At 59.8% G+C, this 22,730-nt stretch overlaps 4 protein-coding genes and 6 non-coding genes across 11 annotated transcripts in view; 6 read left to right on the top strand and 4 right to left on the bottom strand.

Moving 5' to 3' along the window:
* Positions 1–118: 118 nt before the first annotated feature.
* On the bottom strand, positions 119–190 carry TRNAA-CGC (transfer RNA alanine (anticodon CGC)). The gene has a single exon. It is a non-coding gene; the product is annotated as a tRNA-Ala (tRNA).
* Positions 191–337: 147 nt separating this feature from the next.
* On the top strand, positions 338–2,186 carry LOC141477758 (histone H2B 5-like). Of its 2 annotated transcripts, XM_074166993.1 has the most exons (2): positions 338–382; positions 1,875–2,186. In XM_074166993.1, the coding sequence occupies exons 1-2, from the start codon at positions 338–340 to the stop codon at positions 2,184–2,186; spliced, it is 357 nt and encodes a 118-aa protein (XP_074023094.1). The 2 variants fall into 2 exon arrangements, with proteins under 2 accessions (XP_074023094.1, XP_074023093.1); XM_074166992.1 differs by lacking the exon at positions 338–382 and having other exon boundaries at positions 1,806–2,186.
* On the top strand, positions 369–450 carry TRNAS-GCU (transfer RNA serine (anticodon GCU)). Its single transcript has one exon. It is a non-coding gene; the product is annotated as a tRNA-Ser (tRNA).
* Positions 767–840, top strand: TRNAN-GUU (transfer RNA asparagine (anticodon GUU)). The gene has a single exon. It is a non-coding gene; the product is annotated as a tRNA-Asn (tRNA).
* TRNAG-GCC (transfer RNA glycine (anticodon GCC)) lies at positions 1,022–1,092 on the bottom strand. The gene has a single exon. It is a non-coding gene; the product is annotated as a tRNA-Gly (tRNA).
* A 1,997-nt stretch (positions 2,187–4,183) lies between the features above and the next one.
* Positions 4,184–4,573, bottom strand: LOC141477757 (histone H2A type 2-C-like). Its single transcript, XM_074166991.1, has one exon. It carries the CDS (start codon positions 4,571–4,573, stop codon positions 4,184–4,186), a length of 390 nt encoding a protein of 129 aa, XP_074023092.1.
* A 698-nt stretch (positions 4,574–5,271) lies between these two features.
* On the top strand, positions 5,272–5,344 carry TRNAK-UUU (transfer RNA lysine (anticodon UUU)). Its single transcript has one exon. It is a non-coding gene; the product is annotated as a tRNA-Lys (tRNA).
* A 189-nt stretch (positions 5,345–5,533) lies between these two features.
* TRNAQ-CUG (transfer RNA glutamine (anticodon CUG)) lies at positions 5,534–5,605 on the top strand. Its single transcript has one exon. It is a non-coding gene; the product is annotated as a tRNA-Gln (tRNA).
* Positions 5,606–8,636: 3,031 nt separating this feature from the next.
* Positions 8,637–17,154, top strand: LOC141477759 (long-chain fatty acid transport protein 2-like). The gene is made up of 10 exons (XM_074166994.1): positions 8,637–9,126; positions 11,980–12,189; positions 12,689–12,847; positions 13,374–13,498; positions 13,609–13,803; positions 14,601–14,691; positions 14,934–15,132; positions 15,228–15,325; positions 16,210–16,340; positions 16,978–17,154. Exons 1-10 carry the CDS (start codon positions 8,637–8,639, stop codon positions 17,152–17,154), a joined length of 1,875 nt encoding a protein of 624 aa, XP_074023095.1.
* Positions 17,155–17,573: 419 nt separating this feature from the next.
* The window catches only part of THAP7 (THAP domain containing 7), a 24,710-nt gene continuing 19,553 nt past the window's right edge, over positions 17,574–22,730 (bottom strand). The window contains exons 2-5 of the mRNA XM_074166997.1: positions 21,604–21,683; positions 19,853–20,008; positions 18,573–18,713; positions 17,574–18,465 (exon numbers count right to left, since the gene is read on the bottom strand). Of these exons, the coding sequence (XP_074023098.1) occupies positions 17,925–18,465; positions 18,573–18,713; positions 19,853–20,008; positions 21,604–21,683 (918 nt within the window). The 3' untranslated portion in view covers positions 17,574–17,924. The remainder of the gene's footprint in view (positions 18,466–18,572; positions 18,714–19,852; positions 20,009–21,603; positions 21,684–22,730) is intronic.

Genomic DNA, 22,730 nt, shown 5'->3' with positions numbered 1-22,730 from the left:
GACATTCCCCGCCGGGTGTTTATTCACCCCCCCCTCCCCCTTCAAGGTCACACCCCCCCCCCCCCCAAGAGGAAAAAAAAAAAATAAGAGGAGTACAAGGTTCACTTCTACCCCCCGCTGGAGATGCCGGGGATCGAACCCGGGGCCTCATACATGCGAAGCATGCGCTCTACCACTGAGCTACATCCCCAGCGGGAGCCCCCGCCCCCGCCGCGGCCCTTGGCACCGCCTCTCCATGGGAGCCACGCCCCCTCCCAGCTAAACCACGCCTCCCTCTATATAAACCACGCCTACCTTTGGCTAAAACCACGCCCCCTCTCCCTCCCTGGCGCGCCCCATGGCGGCCGGGCGGAGGGGCTGCCCCGGCGGACGAGGTGGCCGAGTGGTTAAGGCGATGGACTGCTAATCCATTGTGCTCTGCACGCGTGGGTTCGAATCCCATCCTCGTCGGTAGCGGTTTCCCTTTTACCTTCCACCTCCGGCAATTAATTTATTTTTTTTTTTTTGGGGGGGGGGGTGGGTCTACACTTTCTGCTCTTTCACCGGGGGGGGGGGGGTGGGTTTATTTTGGGAGGGGTGTGTGTGTGTGTGTGTGTGTGTGTCCCTCGCAGTGCGTGCTCCCCTCTCCCCATTCATCCCCCTTTCTCTTCCCCCCCCACCTCCTTTCTCTTCCATCGCACACACCCCCCCCCCATCGAATCTTTTTTTTCCAAGTTTTTCTCCCCCGCTTTGGCAGCGGGGGGGCGGGGCGGGGCCGGTACGGCGGGTCTCTGTGGCGCAATCGGTTAGCGCGTTCGGCTGTTAACCGAAAGGTTGGTGGTTCGAGCCCACCCAGGGACGGGCGGCGTGATTTTGAGTGGGTTTTTTTGTTTTGTTTTTTTTTTTGGGGGGGGGTTTATTTTACAGGTGGGAGCAGGGGAGTTGCGACGCGGTCCTTTCCTGTGTCGCGGGTGGGAAAAAAAGGGTTGGAAAAAGGGATGAAATGCGAAAAAAATGATCGGAAGGGAAAAAGATGAAGGTGTGCATTGGCCGGGAATCGAACCCGGGCCTCCCGCGTGGCAGGCGAGAATTCTACCACTGAACCACCAATGCTCCCGATGGCTTCTTAGCCGGAGACCCAAAAATTATGGAATTAAGCCCAAAAGGGCTACATAGCGCAGAAAAGTCTTTATACCCGAGAGGGGTGAGCATGTGCTAATTGGGATGCCGCGCTAATTAAGGTTAGAGGAGGAAGAGGGGCGCCCCCGCGGGATCCCGCGGCGGGTGATTGGAATTTGGCGCGCTCGGCGCTGATTGGCCCGCAGCCTGGCGGGTGGGCGGGGCCTGGAGAGGAGTCTCAGGGGCTGAGCAAGGGACCCCCAGGGATCCCAGGCCGAGCAGGGAGCCGAGGCCCGCCCCAGGGGGAGAGTGGGTCCCAGAGGCTCCGCTGCCGCTTTTCCCCCGGGGAAACCCCCGCTGCGGCTTCTCCAGAGCCCGTTCCCCTCCACGGGGGCTCCTTGCTCCCCCCCGGGCGCGCACAGGGACCGGCGCCCTTCCCCCCCCACCCGCCAACCTCTCGGCGGCATCCAAAGAGCGCGCTCTGATTGGTTAAAACGCCCCAACATTCAGCGTCCAATCAGAGAGCGCGCTCTTTGGAGCCGGCCGGTTTTGCACGCGCGCGGGGGGGGCGTGGCTCTGAGCGCGGCCCTCTCCCTCAGCCAATGGGAGGGCGTGGCGTTTGGATGCCTCATTTACATACCGCCGCTATAAAAGCGGGGCCGCCGCCGCTGCCCCCTCAGTGGGGTTTCCCCGGGGTTCGCGTCGCCATGCCCGAACCGGCCAAATCCGCGCCCGCCCCTAAAAAAGGCTCTAAAAAAGCCGTGACCAAGACCCAGAAGAAAGGGGACAAGAAGCGGCGGCGCAGCCGCAAGGAGAGTTACTCCATCTACGTCTACAAGGTGCTGAAGCAGGTCCACCCGGACACCGGCATCTCCTCCAAGGCCATGGGCATCATGAACTCCTTCGTCAACGACATCTTCGAGCGCATCGCCGGCGAGGCCTCCCGCCTGGCCCACTACAACAAGCGCTCCACCATCACCTCCAGGGAGATCCAGACGGCCGTCCGCCTCCTCCTGCCCGGCGAGCTGGCCAAGCACGCCGTCTCGGAGGGCACCAAGGCCGTCACCAAGTACACCAGCTCCAAGTAACGTCCAGCCCGAAAGGGGCTACCGAGAGGGAGCCCCCCGGCTGGGTTCTGCTTGCACCCAACGGCTCTTTTCAGAGCCACCCACCTTCTCGTCCAAAGAGCTGGCGTCGCTGCCCCTTTTTCGGGGCTTTTTTTGAGTATGGGAACGGTTTGTAGGTGGCGGTGGAGAATTGGGGCGTTTAAAACGGGTTATTTTATTGGTTTTTTTAACAAAAACCCCAGCGGTTTCTAGGCTGTAGTTGAGCTGTTTCTCCTTCTGGTCCCCCTCCCCTTCCCTCCCCCCGCCTTGTTTCGCTGCCGCTTTCGCCTTCAAACCGCTGCTGCGCTCCCATTGGTCTGCGGGGGCGAGAACGTCACTGCGAGGGGCAGGTTTTCCCTCAGGTCCGCCCCGGGGCCTATATAAACCCGGCGGGGGAGGCTGGAGAATAACTCCTCTCCAGTTCTTAGAGTGGTGACACAGTTAGAAGGGACCCTAAAGCCACCCCCTGCCCTGGGCAGGGACACCTCCCACCACACCAGGCTGCTCCAAGACCCCTCCCAACCCGGCCTGGAACCCCTCCAGGGATGGGGCAGCCACAGCTTCTCAGGGAAACCTGGGCCAGGCTCTCACCACCCCCCCAGCAAACCATTTCCTCCCCACATCTCATCTCAATCTCCCCTCTTCCAGTGGCAAACCCTTCCCCCTCCTCCCACGGCTCCCCTCCCTCATCCAGAGTCCCTCCCCAGCTTTCCTGGAGCCCCCCCCCCTTTAGGGACTGGAAGGGGTTCCAAGGTCTCCCCGGAGCCTTCTCTTCTCCAGGCTGAACCCCCAACTCTCTCAGCCTGTCCTCCCAGCAGAGGGGCTCCAGCCCTCCCAGCATCTCCGTGGCCTCCTCTGGCCCCGCTCCAGCAGCTCCCTGTCCTTCTGATGTTGGTGGCCCCAGAGCTGGAGGCAGCGCTGCCAAGGGGGGGTCTCCCCAGGGCACAATCCCCCCCCTCGCTCCACTGGCCACGCTGCTGGGGATGCGGGCCAGGATGCTCAGGCCTCCAAAGAGGAAAATAAGGCCCTAAAAATTCTTCTGCTACACCTCCCAGCCCCCCAAAGTCACCCCATTAATGCCCTTAAGGGTCTTAAGTACTTTTCCTGCCATAATACTTCACAGTCCCCCCTCCCCGGACCCCCTCGGGGACTCCAGAGCACACCCCCTCCCCTAAATCCTCTATTCGTAAACACCCCAGACATACACACCCCCAGCACCCCCAGACCCCCACAGGACTCCCCAGAATGCCTTAAAACAGCCTAAAGTCGTCCTGATCCAGAGTCCCTCCCCAGCTTTCCTGGAGCCCCCCCCCCCTTTAGGGACTGGAAGGGGCTCCAAGGTCTCCCCGGAGCCTTCCCTTCTCTGGGCTGAACCCCCCCAACTCTCTCAGCCTGTCCTCCCAGCAGAGGGGCTCCAGCCATTACCCCTCATTCTGTTGTTCCCTGATCAAGTATTCCTCCCTTCTTACTTTTTTCCACTCCCTTTCTTGCTTTTTACTTAATACTTACCCAGAACAGAGGTAAATTGGGACATATTCTTTCCCGGTTTGGGTGGTAGGGATATTATTCGCTTTATTTATTCACGTTTAAGTGTCGCTGGAGCGAGATTTGCCCCCCGCCGCCTCCTTCGGCCCCACTGCGACAGGAGAAGGAGGGGGGGATCCAAACGGCGTGCGGCTATTGGCTGAGCAGATTCGGCAAGCCAGCCAATCAGCGCGCGAGCTTCGGAGCCGCTCTAGCCGCTGCACGGCGGGAGGCCCGCCCCGCCCCCCCCGCCAATAGGCGAGCGCCGAGTGGAGCCTTTATTTGCATAACGCCCTGCTCCTCCAGCCCTTTTCCTGAAGCGGTGGGTGGCTCTGAAAAGAGCCTTTTTTTGGGTTTAAAAATAAGAAAAAAAAAATAATAAAAAAATGAAAAAAAAAAATAAAAAGAACTCAAGGCAACGAAAAAACAACCTGGAGGCGGCTTCTCCCGCCGCCTCACTTGCCCTTGGCCTTGTGGCTCTCGGTCTTCTTGGGCAGCAGCACAGCCTGGATGTTGGGCAGGACGCCGCCCTGCGCGATGGTGACGCCCCCCAGCAGCTTGTTGAGCTCCTCGTCGTTGCGGACGGCGAGCTGGAGGTGGCGGGGGATGATCCGCGTCTTTTTGTTATCCCGGGCGGCGTTCCCCGCCAGCTCCAGGATCTCGGCCGTCAGGTATTCCATCACGGCAGCCAGGTAAACGGGGGCTCCGGCCCCCACCCGTTCCGCGTAGTTCCCTTTCCGCAGGAGGCGGTGGACGCGGCCCACGGGGAACTGGAGACCGGCCCGGGATGAGCGGGATTTGGCTTTAGCCCGGGCTTTGCCCCCCTGCTTCCCCCGGCCCGACATGGTTCCCCTGCAGGCACTGACAGCGCCGCGCCGCCGCCTCCCCCTGCCTCATATACCCTGCGGCGGATCGAAACGACGCCTTCTGATTGGCTGACGCGCGGCGCGGCGGGGGACCAATAGCGACGCGCCGAGCTCTGGCCAATAACAGCCCGCGCTTTGGATCCGCCTCGTCCGCACGGAGGTCGGAGGCCGCGCTCGGAGCCCTGCGGCGGGTTTTGGGGGGGGGGGGACGGGACGGGCCCCCGTCCCCCCCCCCGGGCAGGGCTGGAAGGAGGCGGTGGCTGCGGGCGGCTGAACGCGCTCCCTCAAATTTAGGTTCTTTTTTTTTTGTAAATTAAAGCTCTTTTTTTTGACGTATTACCAGCCTCGGGGCAACCCCCCCCCCCCCGAGAGAGGAGTTTTTAAGGCTTTTTTGTTTGTTTGTTTGTTTGTTTTCTATCGTATTCGGGGATTTGCGGCCTCTCTCCCTGCGGGGGGGGGGGGGGGATGTGCGGTTCTCACTCAGGTCCGCAACACACACACCACACACCCCCGAAGGGTCGCCGCGGTTTCCCCCCTCTCCTCGCGGCACCTTTTTTTGCACCTTCAAATCTTTCGTAATCAAATTTTTTTTTTTTTTCTCCCTTTAAACTCCTTTTTTTTGTCTTTTTTGTTTTCTTTGCGGCTGATGGGGAGGCGCCGGGGGGATCCTGCCAGGAGCCCGGATAGCTCAGTCGGCAGAGCATCAGACTTTTAATCTGAGGGTCCAGGGTTCAAGTCCCTGTTCGGGCGAAGACGTTTCTCCTTTTTTCCTCTCCTCCCCCATCGGAGGGTCCTTCTCCCTTCCCTCGCCCCCTTCCCCCCCCCCGCCTTCCACCGTCCCCCCCCCCCCGCAAAACCCCCGCGCCCCGGACTATTTTCTTTGGGCGGCGGAGGCGGCGCGGGGCGGTGTGGGACCGGGCGGAAGTGGTCGTGCGGGTCGGTCCCATGGTGTAATGGTTAGCACTCTGGACTCTGAATCCAGCGATCCGAGTTCAAATCTCGGTGGGACCTTCACCTCTTTTGCCACCACCCCCACCCCCCCTCCTCCCCAACACTGGCAGGGACTGGACGGGGGGTGTGTGGGGTGTGTGTCCACACTCCGCGTCCCACCCCATTTGGGGACCGCGGGGGACACCCTTTTGGGATCTGCGTGGCCCAAGTGTGTCACCCCCCCAGGTGTGATGGGGGTTGCTCTGAGCGTGACCCACCCGTGGGGACCGCAGGTGACATCCCACCTGTGACACCCCACTGGGGACCACACGTAGTGTCCCACGTGTGACGTCCCAAGTCTGACACCCCACTAGGGACCACAGGTGGCATCCCATGTGTAACACCCCACTGGGGACCCTGTGTGACCCCCCCCCCTCTTTGGGGACTGCATGTGACACCCCACGTGTGACACCCCACCGGGGACCTCGTACGACATCCCACGTCTGACACCCCCCTCAGGGACCACATGTGACATCCCACATGTGACAGAGATGGCATGCAACGGCCCACATGTGACAACCGCCTGCCCCCCCCCCCTTGGGGACCTCAAGTGCCACCTGGAAGGAGAAGTGACCTCATGCCATCGTGTCCCCAAGGGGAAAAGAAAGCCACTCCTACCTCCAGCCACAAGGCCAGGACACAGCCCCACTCCCAGTCCCTCCCAGTCCCGCTGCCCCCATGGCAGGACCTGGTTTCTCCTGTCCCACATCCCCAGTGGTGGTGGCCCTCATCCTCAGTGAGCGACAGGGACGTGGAGCCCGGGACGTGGAGCCCAGGGCGTTGGTGGCCCTGGGCATGGGGGGGAAAAGACCCCAACCAGCAGCCCCCACCCAGCCCCTTGCAGTCTGGTGGCACTGAGCAGGACACAGGGACATGAATATGGGGACAGGGACAGGGTGGGGGCCACCAGCTTGGGGACAGGGACCCATGTCCCCCTCTCCCTCCCCCAAATATTCTCCTTGGGGACATCCCACAGTGTGGGATGTCACTGGTGGGGATGGGTCCTCCCCAGTACCTGCTCCCTCACCCCAGGCCAACGTCCCCTTCACCCCCACAGTGACACCTTGACACCGGTGACACCAACCCCAATAAACCCCTAAAAATTGCAAAACCCTCTGGAGCAAAGGGCAACACCCGATGGGGTTTCACCCCTTTTCGCTCCTCGTGATCGTTTTACAACCTGGGAACACCCGGGGGCTACGAATCGGAGGCAAAGGTGAATGACGCAGCAGCAAAGCTCCTTGGGGTTTTGCCCTTTAATTGTCTTTTAATGAGCAGAATGATTAATTAGCCCATCAAGAAGCAGCTGGCCAAGCACTCACACCCAGCTTGGGCATTTCCATGGCAAACTTTGTGGTTTCTGTAGGCAACTCGGGGAAAAAAAACCCACCTACTTGTGTAAACATTTGCCCCAGATATGGGGTGTGGGGTGGGCGAAGGGCTCTGATGTGAAGTGGGAGAAAGGTTCCGTGTGGAGTGGGTGAAAGGCTCCGGTGTGGCGTGGATGAGGTCATTTGGAGATGTTGGAGGTGTTTGGAGCCAGCTGGAGATGCTTGGGGCCAGTTGGAGGTGTTTGGGGACAGCTGGAGATGTTGGAGATATTTGGGGTCAGTTGGAGATGTTAGAGAAGTTTGGGGTCATCTGGAAATGTTTGGGGCTGGTTGGAGATATTTGGGGTCAGCTGGAGATGTTGGAGGTGTTTGGGGCCAGCTGGAGATGTTTGGGGCCAGTTGGAGGTGTTTGGGGTCAGCTGGAGATGTTGGAGGTGTTTGGGGTCAGATGGAGATGATGTTTGGGGCTGGATAGAGACACTGGGTTTGATGGAGATGTTGGATGGATGGAGATGTTGGTGTTGGATGGAGATATGGGGGAGTGGCATAGGGACCCCATCCATCCCACAGGGACCCAGACATGTCCATGTTCTCCATGAAGTCTGTGGAGCACCTGAAAGAGTAGGGGCTGCTCATGGAGGTGTCCCCATGTAACCCCAACGCATAACCCGAAGCCAAGAGTGGTCAGATGAACAGATGGATGGATGGAGGGATGGATGGATGGTTAGAGGGATGGGCAAATGGATGGATGGATGGATGGATGGACGGACAGACAGACGGATGGACGGACAGTTGGCTGGATAGAGGGATGGATGCATGACTAGATGGATGGATGGGCGGACAGATGGAGAACAGATGGAGGGGTGTCCCAAATGTTTAGATGGAGGGATGGAGGGATGGGCGGAGGGATGGACGGACAGTTGGCTGGATAGAGGGATGGATGCATGACTAGATGGATGGATGGGCGGACAAACGGAGAACAGATGGAGGGGTGTCCCAAATGTTTAGATGGATGGAGGGAGGGATGGATGGACGGAGGAATGGAGGGAGGGATGGATGGAGAGATGGAGGGAGGGAGGGATGGATGGATGGATGGATGGACAGAGAGATGGATGGACGGACAGTTGGCTGGATAGAGGGATGGATGCATGACTAGATGGATGGATGGGCAGACAGATGGAGAACAGACGGAGGGGGTGTCCCAAATGTTTAGATGGATGGATGGACGAGTTGCCAGGGTGGACAGATGAGGTGGGCTGACGAGTAGGTAGATGCCAGATGGGCAGATGGACAGTCGGACAGCAGACAGACAGAGAGAGGTCAGCTCCATCCCCATCTCCTGGGTGGCCACCAGTAGAGGAGAGGGTCCCATCAGAGGAGCGGGTGCTGGCAAATCCCTGTGGGATGGCAACCCTCCAGAAGGATCCCACCGGCAGCAGGACGGAGGGATGGAGGCACGAGCGCCTGGAGGAGACGATGGGTGCCAGCCACCCCCGCGGTGCCGCTCCACACCCCGGGGCCGGGCTCCTGCCGCCTGGGAGAGGAGAAGGGGAAAAAAAAAAAAAAGGGGGGGGAGGAAAAAAAAAGCCAACCCTCTCAGGAGAAAAGAAAACAAACCACCCAAATCCTGGCAACGCTGCGGAAAACCCCGCCGGGCGCCGGCAGCCGGGGCAAGGTGCGCTTTGGGGCGGACCTTGGCCACCAGCGCCCAGCGTGTGACCATGCCGGGGCTGGGGATCCTCACGGCGGCGGTGGTCGGACTGGTTTTACTGGTGGTGCTGGTTCCGGCGGGGCGCCTGGTGCCCTTCTTCTGGGCCGACCTGGTGGCTTTCGGCAGCTTGGTGGGATCCTCCATCCGGTGCCGGTGGCGCCTCAGCCGCCGTCCCCCCATCACCCTCCTCGATGTCTTCCAGGAGCATGTCCGGCGCCGGCCCCGCTGGCCGTTGATCCTCTTCCAGGATGAGGTTTATACCTACGAGGACATGGAACGACGGAGTAACCGGGCTGCCCGGCTCCTCGCCCGCCGCCTGGGGCTGGAAGCCGGCCAGACGGTGGCCGTTTTCCTCCCCAACCAACCCACCTACGTCTGGACCTGGTTGGCCTTGGCCAAGTTGGGTTGTCCCATGGCGTGTCTCAACTGTAACGTGCGGGGGCGGGCGCTGCAACACGCCTTGGCCGCCGCCGGGGCCACCATCCTCCTCGCCAGCCCCGGTGAGTGACAACCCCCCTCCCCCCCACCCCCCCACTTCCAACCCCCCCCCCCACCATGGGAGCTGGAGGGGGGGGGGGGGGCCAAGGGGGAGGGTGCGGTGCATACATGTGTGCGGGATTGATGGGGACGGGGGGGGGGGTTGTGTCTGAGCGTGTCGGGGCTTGTGCGAGTGTTGACAGGGGGTGGCAGTGCCAGCACATGTGTCTGCACGTGTGTCAGTGCCTGTGCGTGGATGTACACGTGTGTCAGTACCTGTGTGTGGATGTACACATGTGTCTGTGCCTGTACATGGGTGTGCACGTGTGTCAGTGCTTGCACATGGATTTTCATGACTGTCAGTGTCTGTACATGGATTTACACGGGTGTCAGTGTCTGCACATGTGTCTGCATGTGTGTCAGTGTCTGTGCATGGATTTACATGGATGTCAGTGTCTGTACATGTGTCCGCATGTGAGTCAGTCTCACATGTGTCTGCACATGTGTCTGCATGTGTGTCAGTGCCTGTGCATGGATTTACATGTGTGTCAGTGCCTGTACATGTGTCTGCACGTGTGTCAGTGCCTGTGCATGGATTTACACGTGTCAGTGTCTGTGCATGGATTTACATGCATGTCTGTGCCTGTATGTGTGTCTGCACATTTGTCAGTGTCTGTGCATGGATTTACATAGATGTCAGTGTCTGTACATGTGTCTCCATGCGAGTCAGAGTCAGTACACATGTCTGCATGTGTGTCAGTGCCTGTGCATGGATTTACATGCGTGTCAGTGCCTGTACATGTGTCTGCACGTGTGTCAGTGCCTGTGCATTGGTTTGCACAAGTCAGTGTCTGCACACATGTTAATGCCTGTACATATGGCTGCATGTGTGTCAGTGCATGGATTTACACGTGTGTCAGTGTTTGCACATGTGTCTGCATGTGCGTCAGGGCCTGTTAATGGATTTACACACGTCAGTGTGCATGGATTTGCACGTGTGTCTATGCATGTGTCTGCACACATCAGTGTCCGTGCACGGATTTCCATGTGTGTCAGTGTCCATGCACGTGCTGGCACATGTGTCAGTGTCTATACATGCCTTAGCACATATATCAGCGTCTGTGCATGCACTTGCACATGTGGCAGTGCCTGTGCACGTGTCTGTACATGTGTCAATGTGCACACGTGCATTTCCATGTGTGCTGGCTTCTACATGTGCATTTGCACGCGTGTCAATGCCTGTGCACGCAGGTCAGGGTGCATTTGCATGCGTGACAGTGCAGGTGCATTTGCACGCGTGTCAGTGTCCATGCGTGCCTTTGCACACGTGTCACTGCCCATACACGCTCTTGCACACACGCCAGCAACACGCATGTGGGTGTGAGGCACGACGGGGCTCTTTGTCCTGAGCGTGCGAGAGCTCCTTCACGTTGGGGCTGTATTTACATGCAGCCCCCCCCCCCCTTGCACATCGTCATCACGGTGGCTTGTGCAGCTCTTTGCACACGCGTGTGCAACCCCGTGACACCCCGGTGCATGTGTCGGGGTGCGCCAAGGCCACGGGTTAATCATCACCAGCCCCTTCCCGGGGTAAAGGTCCTTTTTTTTTTTTCTTTTGCGTCACGTTTTTTGGGGGAAAAAAGAGAAAAAAAACCTCAGGGTGGGAGGAGGCCGGACCCAGCAGGATCCTCGGGGTGCCCCGGGGGGGGGGGGGGGGGGAGGGGGTAGTCAGGGTGCCCCTTGGGGTGCTGGGGTCACCCATGGGATTGGGGCACCCTGAGGAGATGCTCTGAGATGCAAGGGGAGCCCTTTTGGGGTGCTTCAAGCGCCCAGCTGGGATTCGGATGTGGTCCTCGGGGTGCCAGCCCTGACCGGGATCCTGGGGACACCCATCCAGGGTGTCCACCTGATGGAGGTCCCGACTGGTGGCCATCCGGGGTCCTTCGGGTGCCCATTTGGGGTGCCCAAGGTGCTCATCTGGTCAGGGTGCCCAGTTGGGGTGCCCACCTGAGATCTTTGGGTGCCCATCCATGATGTCTGGGGTGCCCATCTGATTGGGGTACCCATCTGGGGTGCATTGGGGGCCCAATGTGGGGTCCTTTGGGTGCCCATTTGGGATGGTTGGAGTCCCTACTTGATCAAGGGGTGCACTGGGTGCCCCCCCCCCCGAGATCTTTGGGTGCTCATCCACAATGTCTCTGGTGCCCATCTGATCAGGGTGCCCATTTGGGGTGCCCAAGGTGCTCATCTAATCAGGGTGCCCAGTTGGGGTGCATGGCGTGCCCACCTGAGATCTTTGGGTGCTCATCCATGTTGCCCGGGGTGCCCATCTGACTGGGGTGCCCACCTGGCGTGCATTGGGTGCCCGTTTGGGATGGTTGGAGTCCCTACTCGATCAAGGGGTGCATTGGGTGCCCACCTGAGATCTTTGGGCGCTCATCCATGATCCCCGGGGTGCCCACCTGATTGAGGTTCCTAATCAGGGTGTACCTGGTGCCCATGTGGGGTCCTTGAAGGTGCCCATTTGGGTTGGTTGGGGTCCCTACCCGATCAAGGTGTGCATTGGGTTCCCACCTGGGATCCTTGGGGTGCCTGTGCTGGATGGCCAGGGTGCCCACCCGATGGAGGTCCCTATTTGGGGTGTGACTGGTGCCCATCTGGGAGTCTTTGGGGCACCCATCCATGAAGTCCAGGGTGCCCATCTGATTGGGGTGCCCATTTGGGGTGCATTGGGTGCCCACCTGAGATCTTTGGGTGCCCATCCACCATGTCTGGGGTGCCCATCTGGTCAGGGTGCCCGTCCCTGACCCTTTGGGTTCCCCTCCTGGGTGCTCACCCCCCTGGGGACCCCTCCGGGTCCCCTCTTCTCCCCCTAGAGCTCCAGGCAGCCGTGGAGGAGGTGCTGCCGCACCTGCAGCGCGACGGTACCCGTGTCTTCTACCTCAGCTCCACGTCACCCACGCCGGGCGTGGAGGCCCTGCTACCCGCCATGGAGGAGATCTCCGATGAGCCCCTGCCCGCCCACCACCGCGCTGGCGTCACCACCAACTCCAAGGCACTCTACATCTACACCTCTGGCACCACCGGTGAGGTCACGGGGACAGAAACCCTCCCAAAACCAGGAGGGGGCTGCTCCTTGGAGAACCATCTGGGAGGGTTTGGGTGCCATGGGTGAGGAACCCATGGGTTGTGTGGGTGATCTTGGAGGGGGTCTCATGGAGGCCTGTCTCCAACCCCAACCATCATGGTTCCACCTGGGCCAGGTTCCTCCTGGCTGCGTCCATGAAAGGGTTGGGTATCTCGAAGGATGCAGACCCACCACGTCCCCGGGTCTGTCCTCGTTGGGACAGGGTGCGGTGGGACCTCCTTCATCCAACTCTGAACCAACCCCAACCAACACAGGTGCATCTGGATGAGGTTCCTCACAGCTCCTCCCAGTGAGGGCTGGAGACCTCTGGGGATAGAGACCCACCACCCTGAGGGAAGGGTTTTGCCCTCCCATCCCACCCCTCATCTCCAGGACCTCCCATCCCACATGGGAACCTCCAAGGAGGCCATTTCCCACCCTCTGCTCCCACCCCCCAGGGCTGCCCAAGGCAGCAGTGATCACAGAGATGAAGCTGATGATGGTGGCCAACCTGGGGCGGCTCTGTGGCCTGCGGCCTGATGACATCATCTACACCACGCTCCCGCTCTACCACTCGGCTGGGCTGCTCGTCGGGGTGGGAGGGTGCTTCGAGGTTGGTACGTAACCCCCCTGTGACCCCACCAGCGTAGGGAGGGGGTGGAGATGGATGGATGGATAGGTGGATGGATGGAGGGAGGAAGGGATGGACGGATGGATGGAGGGAGGGATGGATGGACAGATATTTCATGGAGACGGATGGATGGACAGCTGTTTTATGGAGATCCATGGATGGATGGATTAGGATGGACAGATTTTTTCCGGAGATGGATCAAAAAATGATGGAAAAATGTGGGGATGGAGGGAAGAAAAGGAAAAAACGGTGAGAGAAGGAGGAAGATCTCTGTAGCCATCGACGGACTAGTGGGGGGATGGACGGCTTGATGGCTGGAGAGATGACAAAGAGCGTAGGGATGGACAAGGAAAGAGTTGGAAGAAAAGAAGACAGAGAAGGAGAAGGGTGTCCACATAGACATGGGTGACTGGGGGACAGGAGACATACTCACATGGATGGATGGATGGAGAAAAAGTGGGGGGAAAAGAGAAGATCTGGGGTGTGACCATCACCCCACCATGTCCCCACAGGAGCCACCTGTGTCCTACGGGCCAAGTTCTCTGCCTCCCAATTCTGGGACGACTGTCGCCGCTACAACGTCTCCGTCATCCAGTACGTGGGCGAGCTCATGCGCTACCTCTGCAACACGCCCAAGGTAAGGTCCTCACCAGCCTCAAATCCCACCCCCCCCACCCCCCCCCGGGGTTGGAGGGGGAGGGGAAGACGATGCCATGGGACGCACCCTGAGATCGTCCCTCCCCGCAGCGCCCCAACGACCGGGAGCACAGGGTGCGCATGGCCTTGGGCAACGGCCTGCGGGCAGAGGTGTGGAAGGAGTTTCTCCAGCGCTTCGGGCCCATCTCCATCTGGGAGTTCTACGGGGCCACCGAGGGCAACGCTGGGTTCATCAACTACACCGGCAAGATCGGGGCCGTGGGCAGAGCCAACGTGTTCCTCAAGGTGAGTCACCGATGATGATGATGGGGGGGACACACAAACGCTGTTGGCCTCAGGGAGACCAATACCGCACCTCAAGTTGGGTTGGTACCCTCTTCATGGTGACACAAATGATGACCTCCCTGGAGAAGCCACCGCTGTCCATCAGGTTGGGTTCATGCAACAGCAGGATCTCCACGATCCCCTCTTCACATGCACAAAGAGCTCCCTCCACCTGCTTGGCCAACATTGACTCAACGGTGTTGACTTGGAGTCTAGTTTTGGGATGTTCACGGTGACCTGGACATCTCTATAGCCGTGGGCAGAGCCAATGTGTTCCTCAAGATGAGCCACCGGTGACAGCGATGGTGGAGGGAACAAATACTGATGCCCTTGGGGTGACCAAGAACAAGCTGGGTTGATGCCAAGAGTTGGGGGGCCTCCAGGATACCCTCTTCATGGTGGCACAAATGAGGACCATCCTGAGGAAGCCACCGTCCATCAGGTTGGGCTGGTATAAAAGCAGGATCTCCAAGATCCCCTCTTCCCATCCACAAGGAGCTCCCTCCACCTGCTTGGCAACGTTGACTCAACGGTGTTGACTCAAAGTCTAGTTTTGGGGTGTTCATGGTGACCTGGACATCTCCATAGCCGTGGGCAGAGCCAACCTGTTCCTCAAGATGAGGAGAAGGGGTGGGTTTTAATGAGTGAAGGACAGAAGATGGGACCTGGCCCTGGAAGAAAAGTCTTCTCGCTCTTTTTAACCCCGTGTTTCTCTCCCACCCACCACTTTCTCCCCTTGTCCCTCTTCTCCCCTCCAGACTTTTGCTCCCTTCGAGCTGATCAAGTACAACGTGGAGGAGGACAAACCCGTCCGTGACAAGCGAGGTCTCTGCATCCCTGTTGGCCCAGGTAAGAAGAGATGAACCTTACGAGGGCCTTTTTGGAAGAAAAAGGGAGCAGATGATGGGTTGAGATGCATCAAAGCCACCTCTTGGTCCTTACCATCATCCTCTTGGTGACTGGAAGCCACCAGAAACCCCTCAAAGAAACAGGAACGTCATCCCCAAGCACCAAGTGGGGCACAGAGGTGACATTCCCCAGTGCCGAGGCAGTTGTCGACCAGCCTCCAACCCTCCTTTCCCTCCTCGAAGGCGAGACGGGGCTGTTGGTCATCAAAATCACCAAGAACACCCCCTTCCATGGCTATGCGGGTGATTCCCAGAAGACAGAGAAGAAGGTCTTGAGGGACGTCTTGGTCAAAGGTGACGCCTTCTTCAACAGTGGTGACCTCCTCATGATAGACCATGAAAGATTCGTCTACTTCCAAGACCGCGTGGGAGACACTTTCCGGTAACTCCGATGTTCTCACATCCCTGTGGGTGATGCCACTCCCCACCCCAAATCCTTCCCAGCCCCATCACAGCTTCATCCCTTCTCTTCCCTAGTTGGAAAGGTGAGAACGTGGCCACCACGGAGGTGGAGGCCACTCTTGCCATGGTGAACTTCATCCAGGAGGTCAACGTCTATGGAGTGGCCGTGCCAGGTGAGTACTGGGTGGTACTGGGTGGTTGCGTTGGACCAAAATAAGAATCTGGTGATGCTTCAGCCAGATGATGGGTCCCCAAATGGTCTGAGTGGCCACCGAGAAGCCTGGAGCAGAATGGAAGGGACCTACGATGACCATCTAGTCCAACTTCCTGACCACTTCAGAGCTTATTGACCCAAAATAAGACCCCAGTATGGTTTTGGCCTCACGATTCCTGTCACAATGGTCCCAAAAGCCACCAAGAAGAGTAAACCAGGACTGGGTTTCCCAGAAGAAGCATCCAGTGTCGTTTGGGGCAAGTAATTTGTCCATGTAGTGGTCCAACTGACCACCAAAAAGGCTAAAGTAGGACTTACTGACCCAAAATAAGGTTCTGGCGCACAACAAGGTCCTTTAAAGGTCTGAGTGGCCACCAGAAGGGTTAAAAGGGGACTTGGTTGCCCAACCCAAGTGTCGAGCTTTGTTTGGGGCACACAACATGTCACCAAGAAAAGTCAAATGAGACTCGGTTGCCCAAAAGTAGCAGCTGGTGGCGTTTTGGACAACTGATGTGTCTCCATGATGGTCCATGTGGCCACCAAGAAGAGTAAAAGGGGACTCAGTTGCCCAAAATAAGTGTTTTGGGCACTGTAATGGTCCAAGTGGCCACAAAAGAGGCTAAAATGGGAAACGTTCACCCAAAATGAGCATCCAGTGCTGGTTTGGGTACGCGATGTGCCACCAACGTGGTCCCAGCAGCCTCCAAGAAGACTGAAGTGAGACAAATCCACCCAAAAGGAGTCGCCAATGTTGTTCTGGTCCCCAGAATGGTCCAAGTGACCACCAAGAAGAATCAAACGAGCCTCGGATGCCCAAAATAACCCTCCGGCCTCCCCTTGCAGGCTGCGAGGGGCGGTGCGGCATGGCGGCCATTCGCCTCAAGGCCGGGGCCACCTTCGAGGGCCAGGACCTCTACGCCTTCACCGGGGACACACTGCCCGCCTACGCCGCCCCCCGCTTCGTGCGCATCCAGGTCAGCAGCATCGGGATGGCTTCTGGGAACGGGTTTCCTTTAGTTCTTCTCCAAATGGGTCCCTTGGATGAAGAACAATTGGGCAACGTGGGTGCCAGCATCCATCTCCAATGACCTCATGGGTGTCCTCCCAGTTTCCGATGATGGTGCCAGTGGTGGTGCCGGGGTCACCCTGTTGGCGATGACACTGTCCATCCATTCCTGGAGAGGGTGATGGTCACCCAATATATCCATGACATGGGGTCACCATGTGCTGATGATGCCATCGGTCCATCTTCCCCATGATGGGATCATGGTCCTTCCTTTCCCATGACAGTGGTGGCCAACATGGTGACCTCATGCCAACGGGTGGCCACCTTCTGTCAACAGGTGGTCACCTTCTGTCAACGGGTGGCCACCCCATGCCAACATTGGCCACCTTCTGTCAATGGGTGGTCACCTTGTGCCAACACCACCATACAGGTCCCCCCAGTTCCAATGACACCACGTGTGCCCCTGTGCCGATGACCCAAGGGTCACCATTTCCAATGATGGTCCCCCCCAACAATGTCGATGACAGCGCTGGGGTCCCCCTTTTCTCATGAGGGTGCCAGTCACCCCAAGGCCGGTGACATTTCTGATGCCACCATCTCCACAGGATGCCCTGGAGATTACGGGGACCTTCAAGCAGTGCAAAGGCAACCTCGTCAAGGAAGGCTTTGACCCCAACGTCATCAAGGACCCCCTCTTCTTCCGCGATGACAAGAAGAAGTCCTACGTGCCCTTGAGCTCCGACACCTACGCCGCCATCATTGACATGAAGCTCAACCTGTAGAAGAAGAATGAGCCACGCCAGGGTCTCCACGCTGGCCCGGGGCCCTAATTGCCCTGGGGCGATTGGCAATTTGGGGCTAATCGGGGCGGTTTTCGCTTCCTTCGGGGAGTTCAGAAAGGACGGTGAGCACGAGGAGGGGGACGGGCTGGTCTCGGCGCTCGTTAGCCGGCCCCGGCGCCTCCCTGCCACGTCGGCTACGGAAATTAAAGGCTTAATTCCAATTATTTGGATCCGAGGGCTGTTTTCTGGGGATTAATCCACTCATTTGTTTTTTTGGTTTTTTTTTCCTTCTGGAGGGGGCAAACGGTCCCCAAAAATCCTTCCTGGAATATTTGCTCGGCGCTGGAGATGGATCAACCCCCCAAAACGCTCTTCTCTCCCTGCCCAGGGCTCGTCGAGCCACTTTAGCTCACCCAGCTGGACCAAAATTGCTTTATTTATCCCCAACCTGATTTTTTTTTTTTTTATCCCAATTAATAACGTCACACCGGTTTGGGAAGGCGGCGCGGGCTCCCCCTCGACACCTCAGACCCCCCCACGACGGCATCGGCTTCTCCCTGCACCCGCCGGGATGAGTTAAATAACACAAAAAAAAACGGCTTATTTCTCCCACCGCGGCCGCGGTGAGAAAAAAAAACGCTGCCCCTTCTCCCAGCCGTGAGCCATCCCCCTGGATTTTTCATAAAAAAAAAAAAAAAAAAAGGTGGAATCTTTATTTACAAACCTTCCCAGCGGCACCAGAGCCGAGGGGAAAAGAAGCCGGGACGCCTTCACTCCCCGCCGTCACCCAGCAGCTCCAGCTCCACCACCCGCGGTGGGGGTTCCTTGGGGGGTCGGCGAGTATCGAGGGGGAGGCGGCGTTCCCGTTGGAGCTCTCCCACCCGCAGCCGGAGCCGTTGTTCCCGCCGTTTGCAGGCTTGGAGCTGCCGTTGGGCTTTATCCAGTGCATCCAGGGCGGCTTCGGCGCGGCGTTTCCAGAGCAAAGCGCTTCCCACTTGGTAGCTGTGCTCGTTCTGGATGTATGCCCCGGCCGGGGGCGGCAGCCGCAGCATGTAAAGGGAGGGAGAAACCGGCCGGGGGGGGCCGGGGGGGTCACCTTCGGGGAGATCTGGGGTGGCTGTGGCTTCTTCATCTCCCGTGGCTACCAAAAGGCTGTCCGGGAGTTGCCCGCGGGCACCCGAAGGACCGGGAAGGGCTGGGACGCCACCGTGGTCACCGGCTGGGGGGGCACCGGGGTCTTCGTTTTCCCCCGGGAAGCAGGAGACGTCGGCGGGGAAGGGGGGGTCCGGTGGGGAAGGGGGGGGGTCCCGCCTGCAGAGGGGAAGAGATTAAATTGGGGGGGGGGGGGGGGGGGTGTCCGTCCCAGGGGTGTCCTGTGTCACCCCCCCTCCACCCGCCACCCACCCCCTGGCACTCACCTCCACCTCCTGGTGGCCCGGGGGGGCTTCAGGGTGTCACTCTGGGGCGGGGGGGGCTTCGGTTTGGTGGCCCGGGGGGGTTTGGGGGTGGCCGACTCGAAGACGGTGGGGACAGCTCCTTCCTTGAGACGGTGGTAGCCACTGCAGGGGACCGGGAAGGTGGCGGGGGGGAAAAGCGGGGGTCAGTGGATGGCATGGGGCACCTGGGGGGGGTCCCCAAAGGCCTGGGGGGGGAGCATCCCCAGGGTGCCCCGTGGCTGTCAGTGTCCTCGGGGTGTTCCAAAACCTAGGGGGGGGCCACAAAGACTGAAGGGTTCTCAGGGTGCTCCACAGCCTGGGGGGGGACCCAAAAGCCCTGGGGGGTCCCCAAAAGCCCTGGGGAAGGCTTAAAAACCCTTGGGGGAGTGGGACAAAGTGCCTTGGGGGGGGTCTCTAGGAGGACCCACAAGGTCTCTTGGGTGGCCTAGAACCCTGAGGGGACACAAGGAGGGGGTCCCCAAGGCCCTGGGGGGGGTCCCCAAAAGCCCTGGGGGGGGTCCCCAAGCTCTAGGGAAGGCTTAAAAACCCTGGGGGGGGGGGCAAAGTGCCTTGGGGGGGTCTCTTGGAGGACTCATAAGGTCTTTTCGGTGGCCTAGAACCCTGAGGGGACACAAGGAGGGGGTCCCCAAAAGCCCTGGGGGGGTCCCCAAAAGCCCCTGGGGGGGGCCCAAAATTCCTTGGCCCAAGGTCTCTTAGGTGGCCTAGAACCCTGAGGGGACACAAGGAGGGGGTCCCCAAAAGCCCTGGGGGGGTCCCCAAGCTCTAGGGAAGGCTTAAAAACCCTTGGGGGGTCTCTCGGAGGACCCACAAGGTCACTTGGATGGCCTAGAACCCTGAGGGGACACAAGGAGGGGGTCCCCAAAAGCCCTGGGGGGGTCCCCAAAAGCCCAGCGGGGGTCCCCAAGCTCTAGGGAAGGCTTAAAAACCCTTGGGGGGGGGAGGGGGGGGGGCAAAGTGCCTTGGGGGGGTCTCTTGGAGGACTCATAAGGTCTCTTGGGTGGCCTAGAACCCTGAGGGGACACAAGGAAGGGGTACCCCCAAAACCTTGGGGGGATGGGGTGTCCCCGGGGTGTCCCAAAGTGAACCCCCAGGTCTGGACGAGTCCATTTGAAGTCAATGCGGGGGGGGTGTGGGTGGGTGCTGATCTTAATTAAGGGTGACCCTGCAGGAATGGAAGGGGGGGGAGGGTAGGGGGGTGATGAGATACCTCATTAAGGACCTCGTTAGGGCTCTTTAATTACCTGAAGCCGACTATCTCGAAGCAGCTCTTCTCGAAGTGCTGGGAGCAGAAGTAGATGTATTTGGAGGCCGGGTCCCAGCGCCCCTCCCCGCTGGCGTCCCGGCGCCGGCTGTTCTCCAGCCACAGCGCCCGCCGAGGGTTGTCCTTCTTGGGCAGCCTTGGGGACACACACACACACACGGGGAGGGGGGGACACACACGACATTGGGGACACATCAGCTGTAAGGCAGCGGCCTCAAATTCCCCCCCCGAGGATGGTTTTTGGAAGGTTACGGAGAGGTATCTCCCCCCCCACCCTGTGTCTGCGAATGGAACGGGCAGGGGGAGACCTGGTGAAAGGGGGTGGGGCTGAACCATTCCTGAAACGGGGGGGGGGGGGGAACAACCACACACCTGAGCCAAACCACTGCTAAGGGGGGGGGGGAACACCTGGACCAAACCACTGCTAAAGGGGGGGGGGGGACACCTCGTCCAAACCACTGCTAAAGGGGGGGGGGAACACCTGGGCCAAACCACTGCTAAAGGGGGGGGGGGGGGGGAACACCTCATCCAAACCACTGCTAAGGGGGGAGGGGAACACCTCGTCCAAACCACTGCTAAAGGGGGGGGGGGGGAACACCTGGGTCAAACCATTGCTGGGGGGGGGGAATCACATGGGCCAAACTATTGCTAAAGGGGGGGGGAACACCTGGGCCAAACCATTGCTAAAGGGGGGGGGGAACACCTGGGCCAAACCACTGCTAAAGGGGGGGGGGGGGAACACCTGGGCCAAACCACTGCTAAAGGGGGGGAACACTTGGGTCAAACCATTGCTTGGGGGGGGGAACACCTGGGCCAAACCATTGCTAAAGGGGGGGAACACCTGGGCCAAACCACTGCTAAAGGGGGGGGGGACATGACACCTGGGACAAACCATTGCTGGGGGGGGGGAACACCTGGGACAAACCATTGTTAAAGGGGGGGGGAACACCTGGGAGAAATCATTGCTAAAGGGGGGGACACACACACCTGGGACAAACCATTGCTAAAAGGGGGGGCATAGCTGGGACAAACCATTACTGGGGGGGGGGGAATCACATGGGACAAACTATTGCTAAAGGGGGGGGGAACACCTGGGAGAAACCATTACTAAAGGGGGGAGGTGGGGGAACACCTAGGAGAAACCATTGCTGGGGGGGGGGACGACGACACCTGGGAGAAACCATTGCTAAAGGGGGGGGACGGACACCTAAGAGAAACCACTGCTGGGGAGGGGGGACGACAACCTGAGCCAAACCATTGCTAAAAGGGGGCGGAACACCTGGGAGAAACCATTGCTAAAGGGGGGGGGAAACACCTGAGACAAACTATTTCTTTGGGGCGGAGAACAAACACCTGGGAGAAACCATTGGTAAAGGGGGGGGAACACCTGGGCCAAACCATTGCTAAGGGGGGGGGAACACCTGGGACAAAGGGGGGGGGGAACACCTGGGACAAAGGGGGGGGGGCGGAACACCTGGGACAAACCATTGCTAAGGGGGGGGGGGACACCTGGGACAAACCATTGCTAAGGGGGCGGGGGGACACACGGCTTGGGCCAACCCATCGCTAGAAAGGGGGATTCCCCACATGAAACCAACCATGAAGAAGGTGAAAACCCACCAAAATAAAATCCCAAGCCTGAAACCGGGAGACCCCTCCTCCCCCGGTCAGACTATTTTGGGGGGTGGGGCGGGTGGGGAATGTCCAAAAAGGGGGTGTGGGGGCACCCACCGGTGGAAGGAGATGCCTCGGTTGCGGGTCTCCCGGGTGTCGCGGGTGCAGCAGCCAGCGGCAGAGCAGTGACGGGGCATCTGGGGAGGGAGAAGGGGTGGAAAAGGGGGGTGGGGGGTGAGAAGATGTCCCCCCCCCCGCCAAATTGTATGTGGTCCCCACTCCCCCATGTGCCCCCCAAGTAGCCAGATGCTTACACACACCCCCCCCAGCCCAACCCAGACCCCCCCAAATCTCTGTGCTTCTCCCTCCCGTAGCCCCAGAAGCCCCTCCTGAGCTCCCCCCACCCCAAACCCTCTGTTGACACCCAAACAGGACCCCCAAGCCAGTCCTTGGCCCCAGAGCCCCAGATCGCCCCCCCCCTCGAGCCACCATAGAGGCCCTCAAGCAGCCCCAGACCTCCAGAGTCCCCCCCCCGACCTCCAGGTGCCCCCCCAGATCCCCAAGTCGCCCTCCCCCCCCCCCCCAGGCACTACAGAGGACCTCAAACAGCCACAGACCCCCAGATCCCCCCCCCAGGCCCCAAGATCCCCCCTCCCAGACCTCCAGATCCCCCCCAGGCCCCCAGATAGCCTCCCCAGATACACCCCCAGTCCTCCAGTTCCCCCCCCCCGATTCACCCCCAGACTCTCAGATCCCCCCCTCAGATCACCAAGTGTCCCCCCGACTCCAAGTTACCCCCCATCCTGGGTCATAAAGTCACGGGGGAGGGGACACCCCATCACCACATTCCCCCCCCACCCCGTCTCTCCAGCTGCCCCCCCCCACCTGGTGCCCCCCAGAATTCCCACTGTGCTCCCCCCTACGAGTCACTGGCGCCCCCCTCAGACCCCTAAGTACCCCCCAAACCCAAGTCCCGGGTTATGAAGTCACTTGGGGGGGACCCCCCCATCACCCCATGAAAAGGGGGGGGGCAAGTGACGTCACGAGGAGGCAGGGCCGTCGCTAAGGTCCCTTGGTTGCTATGGGGGAGTCAGAGGGGTGGCTCCCCCCCCCAAGAGCTCGGACACCCCCTCCCCGACCCCAACCCCACGGTGGCCGGTTCCCAGGGCCTGGAGCCGGTTCCCGGGGACGGTTTCCCCCTCCCCGACCCCCCCCAGGCCCGGCCTCACCTCGGCGCTCCCATC

Source organism: Numenius arquata, unplaced genomic scaffold (genome assembly GCF_964106895.1).
Source record: "Numenius arquata unplaced genomic scaffold, bNumArq3.hap1.1 HAP1_SCAFFOLD_924, whole genome shotgun sequence".
Classification (NCBI taxonomy): domain Eukaryota; kingdom Metazoa; phylum Chordata; class Aves; order Charadriiformes; family Scolopacidae; genus Numenius; species Numenius arquata.
This window is presented reverse-complemented; position numbering and strand designations above follow the sequence as displayed.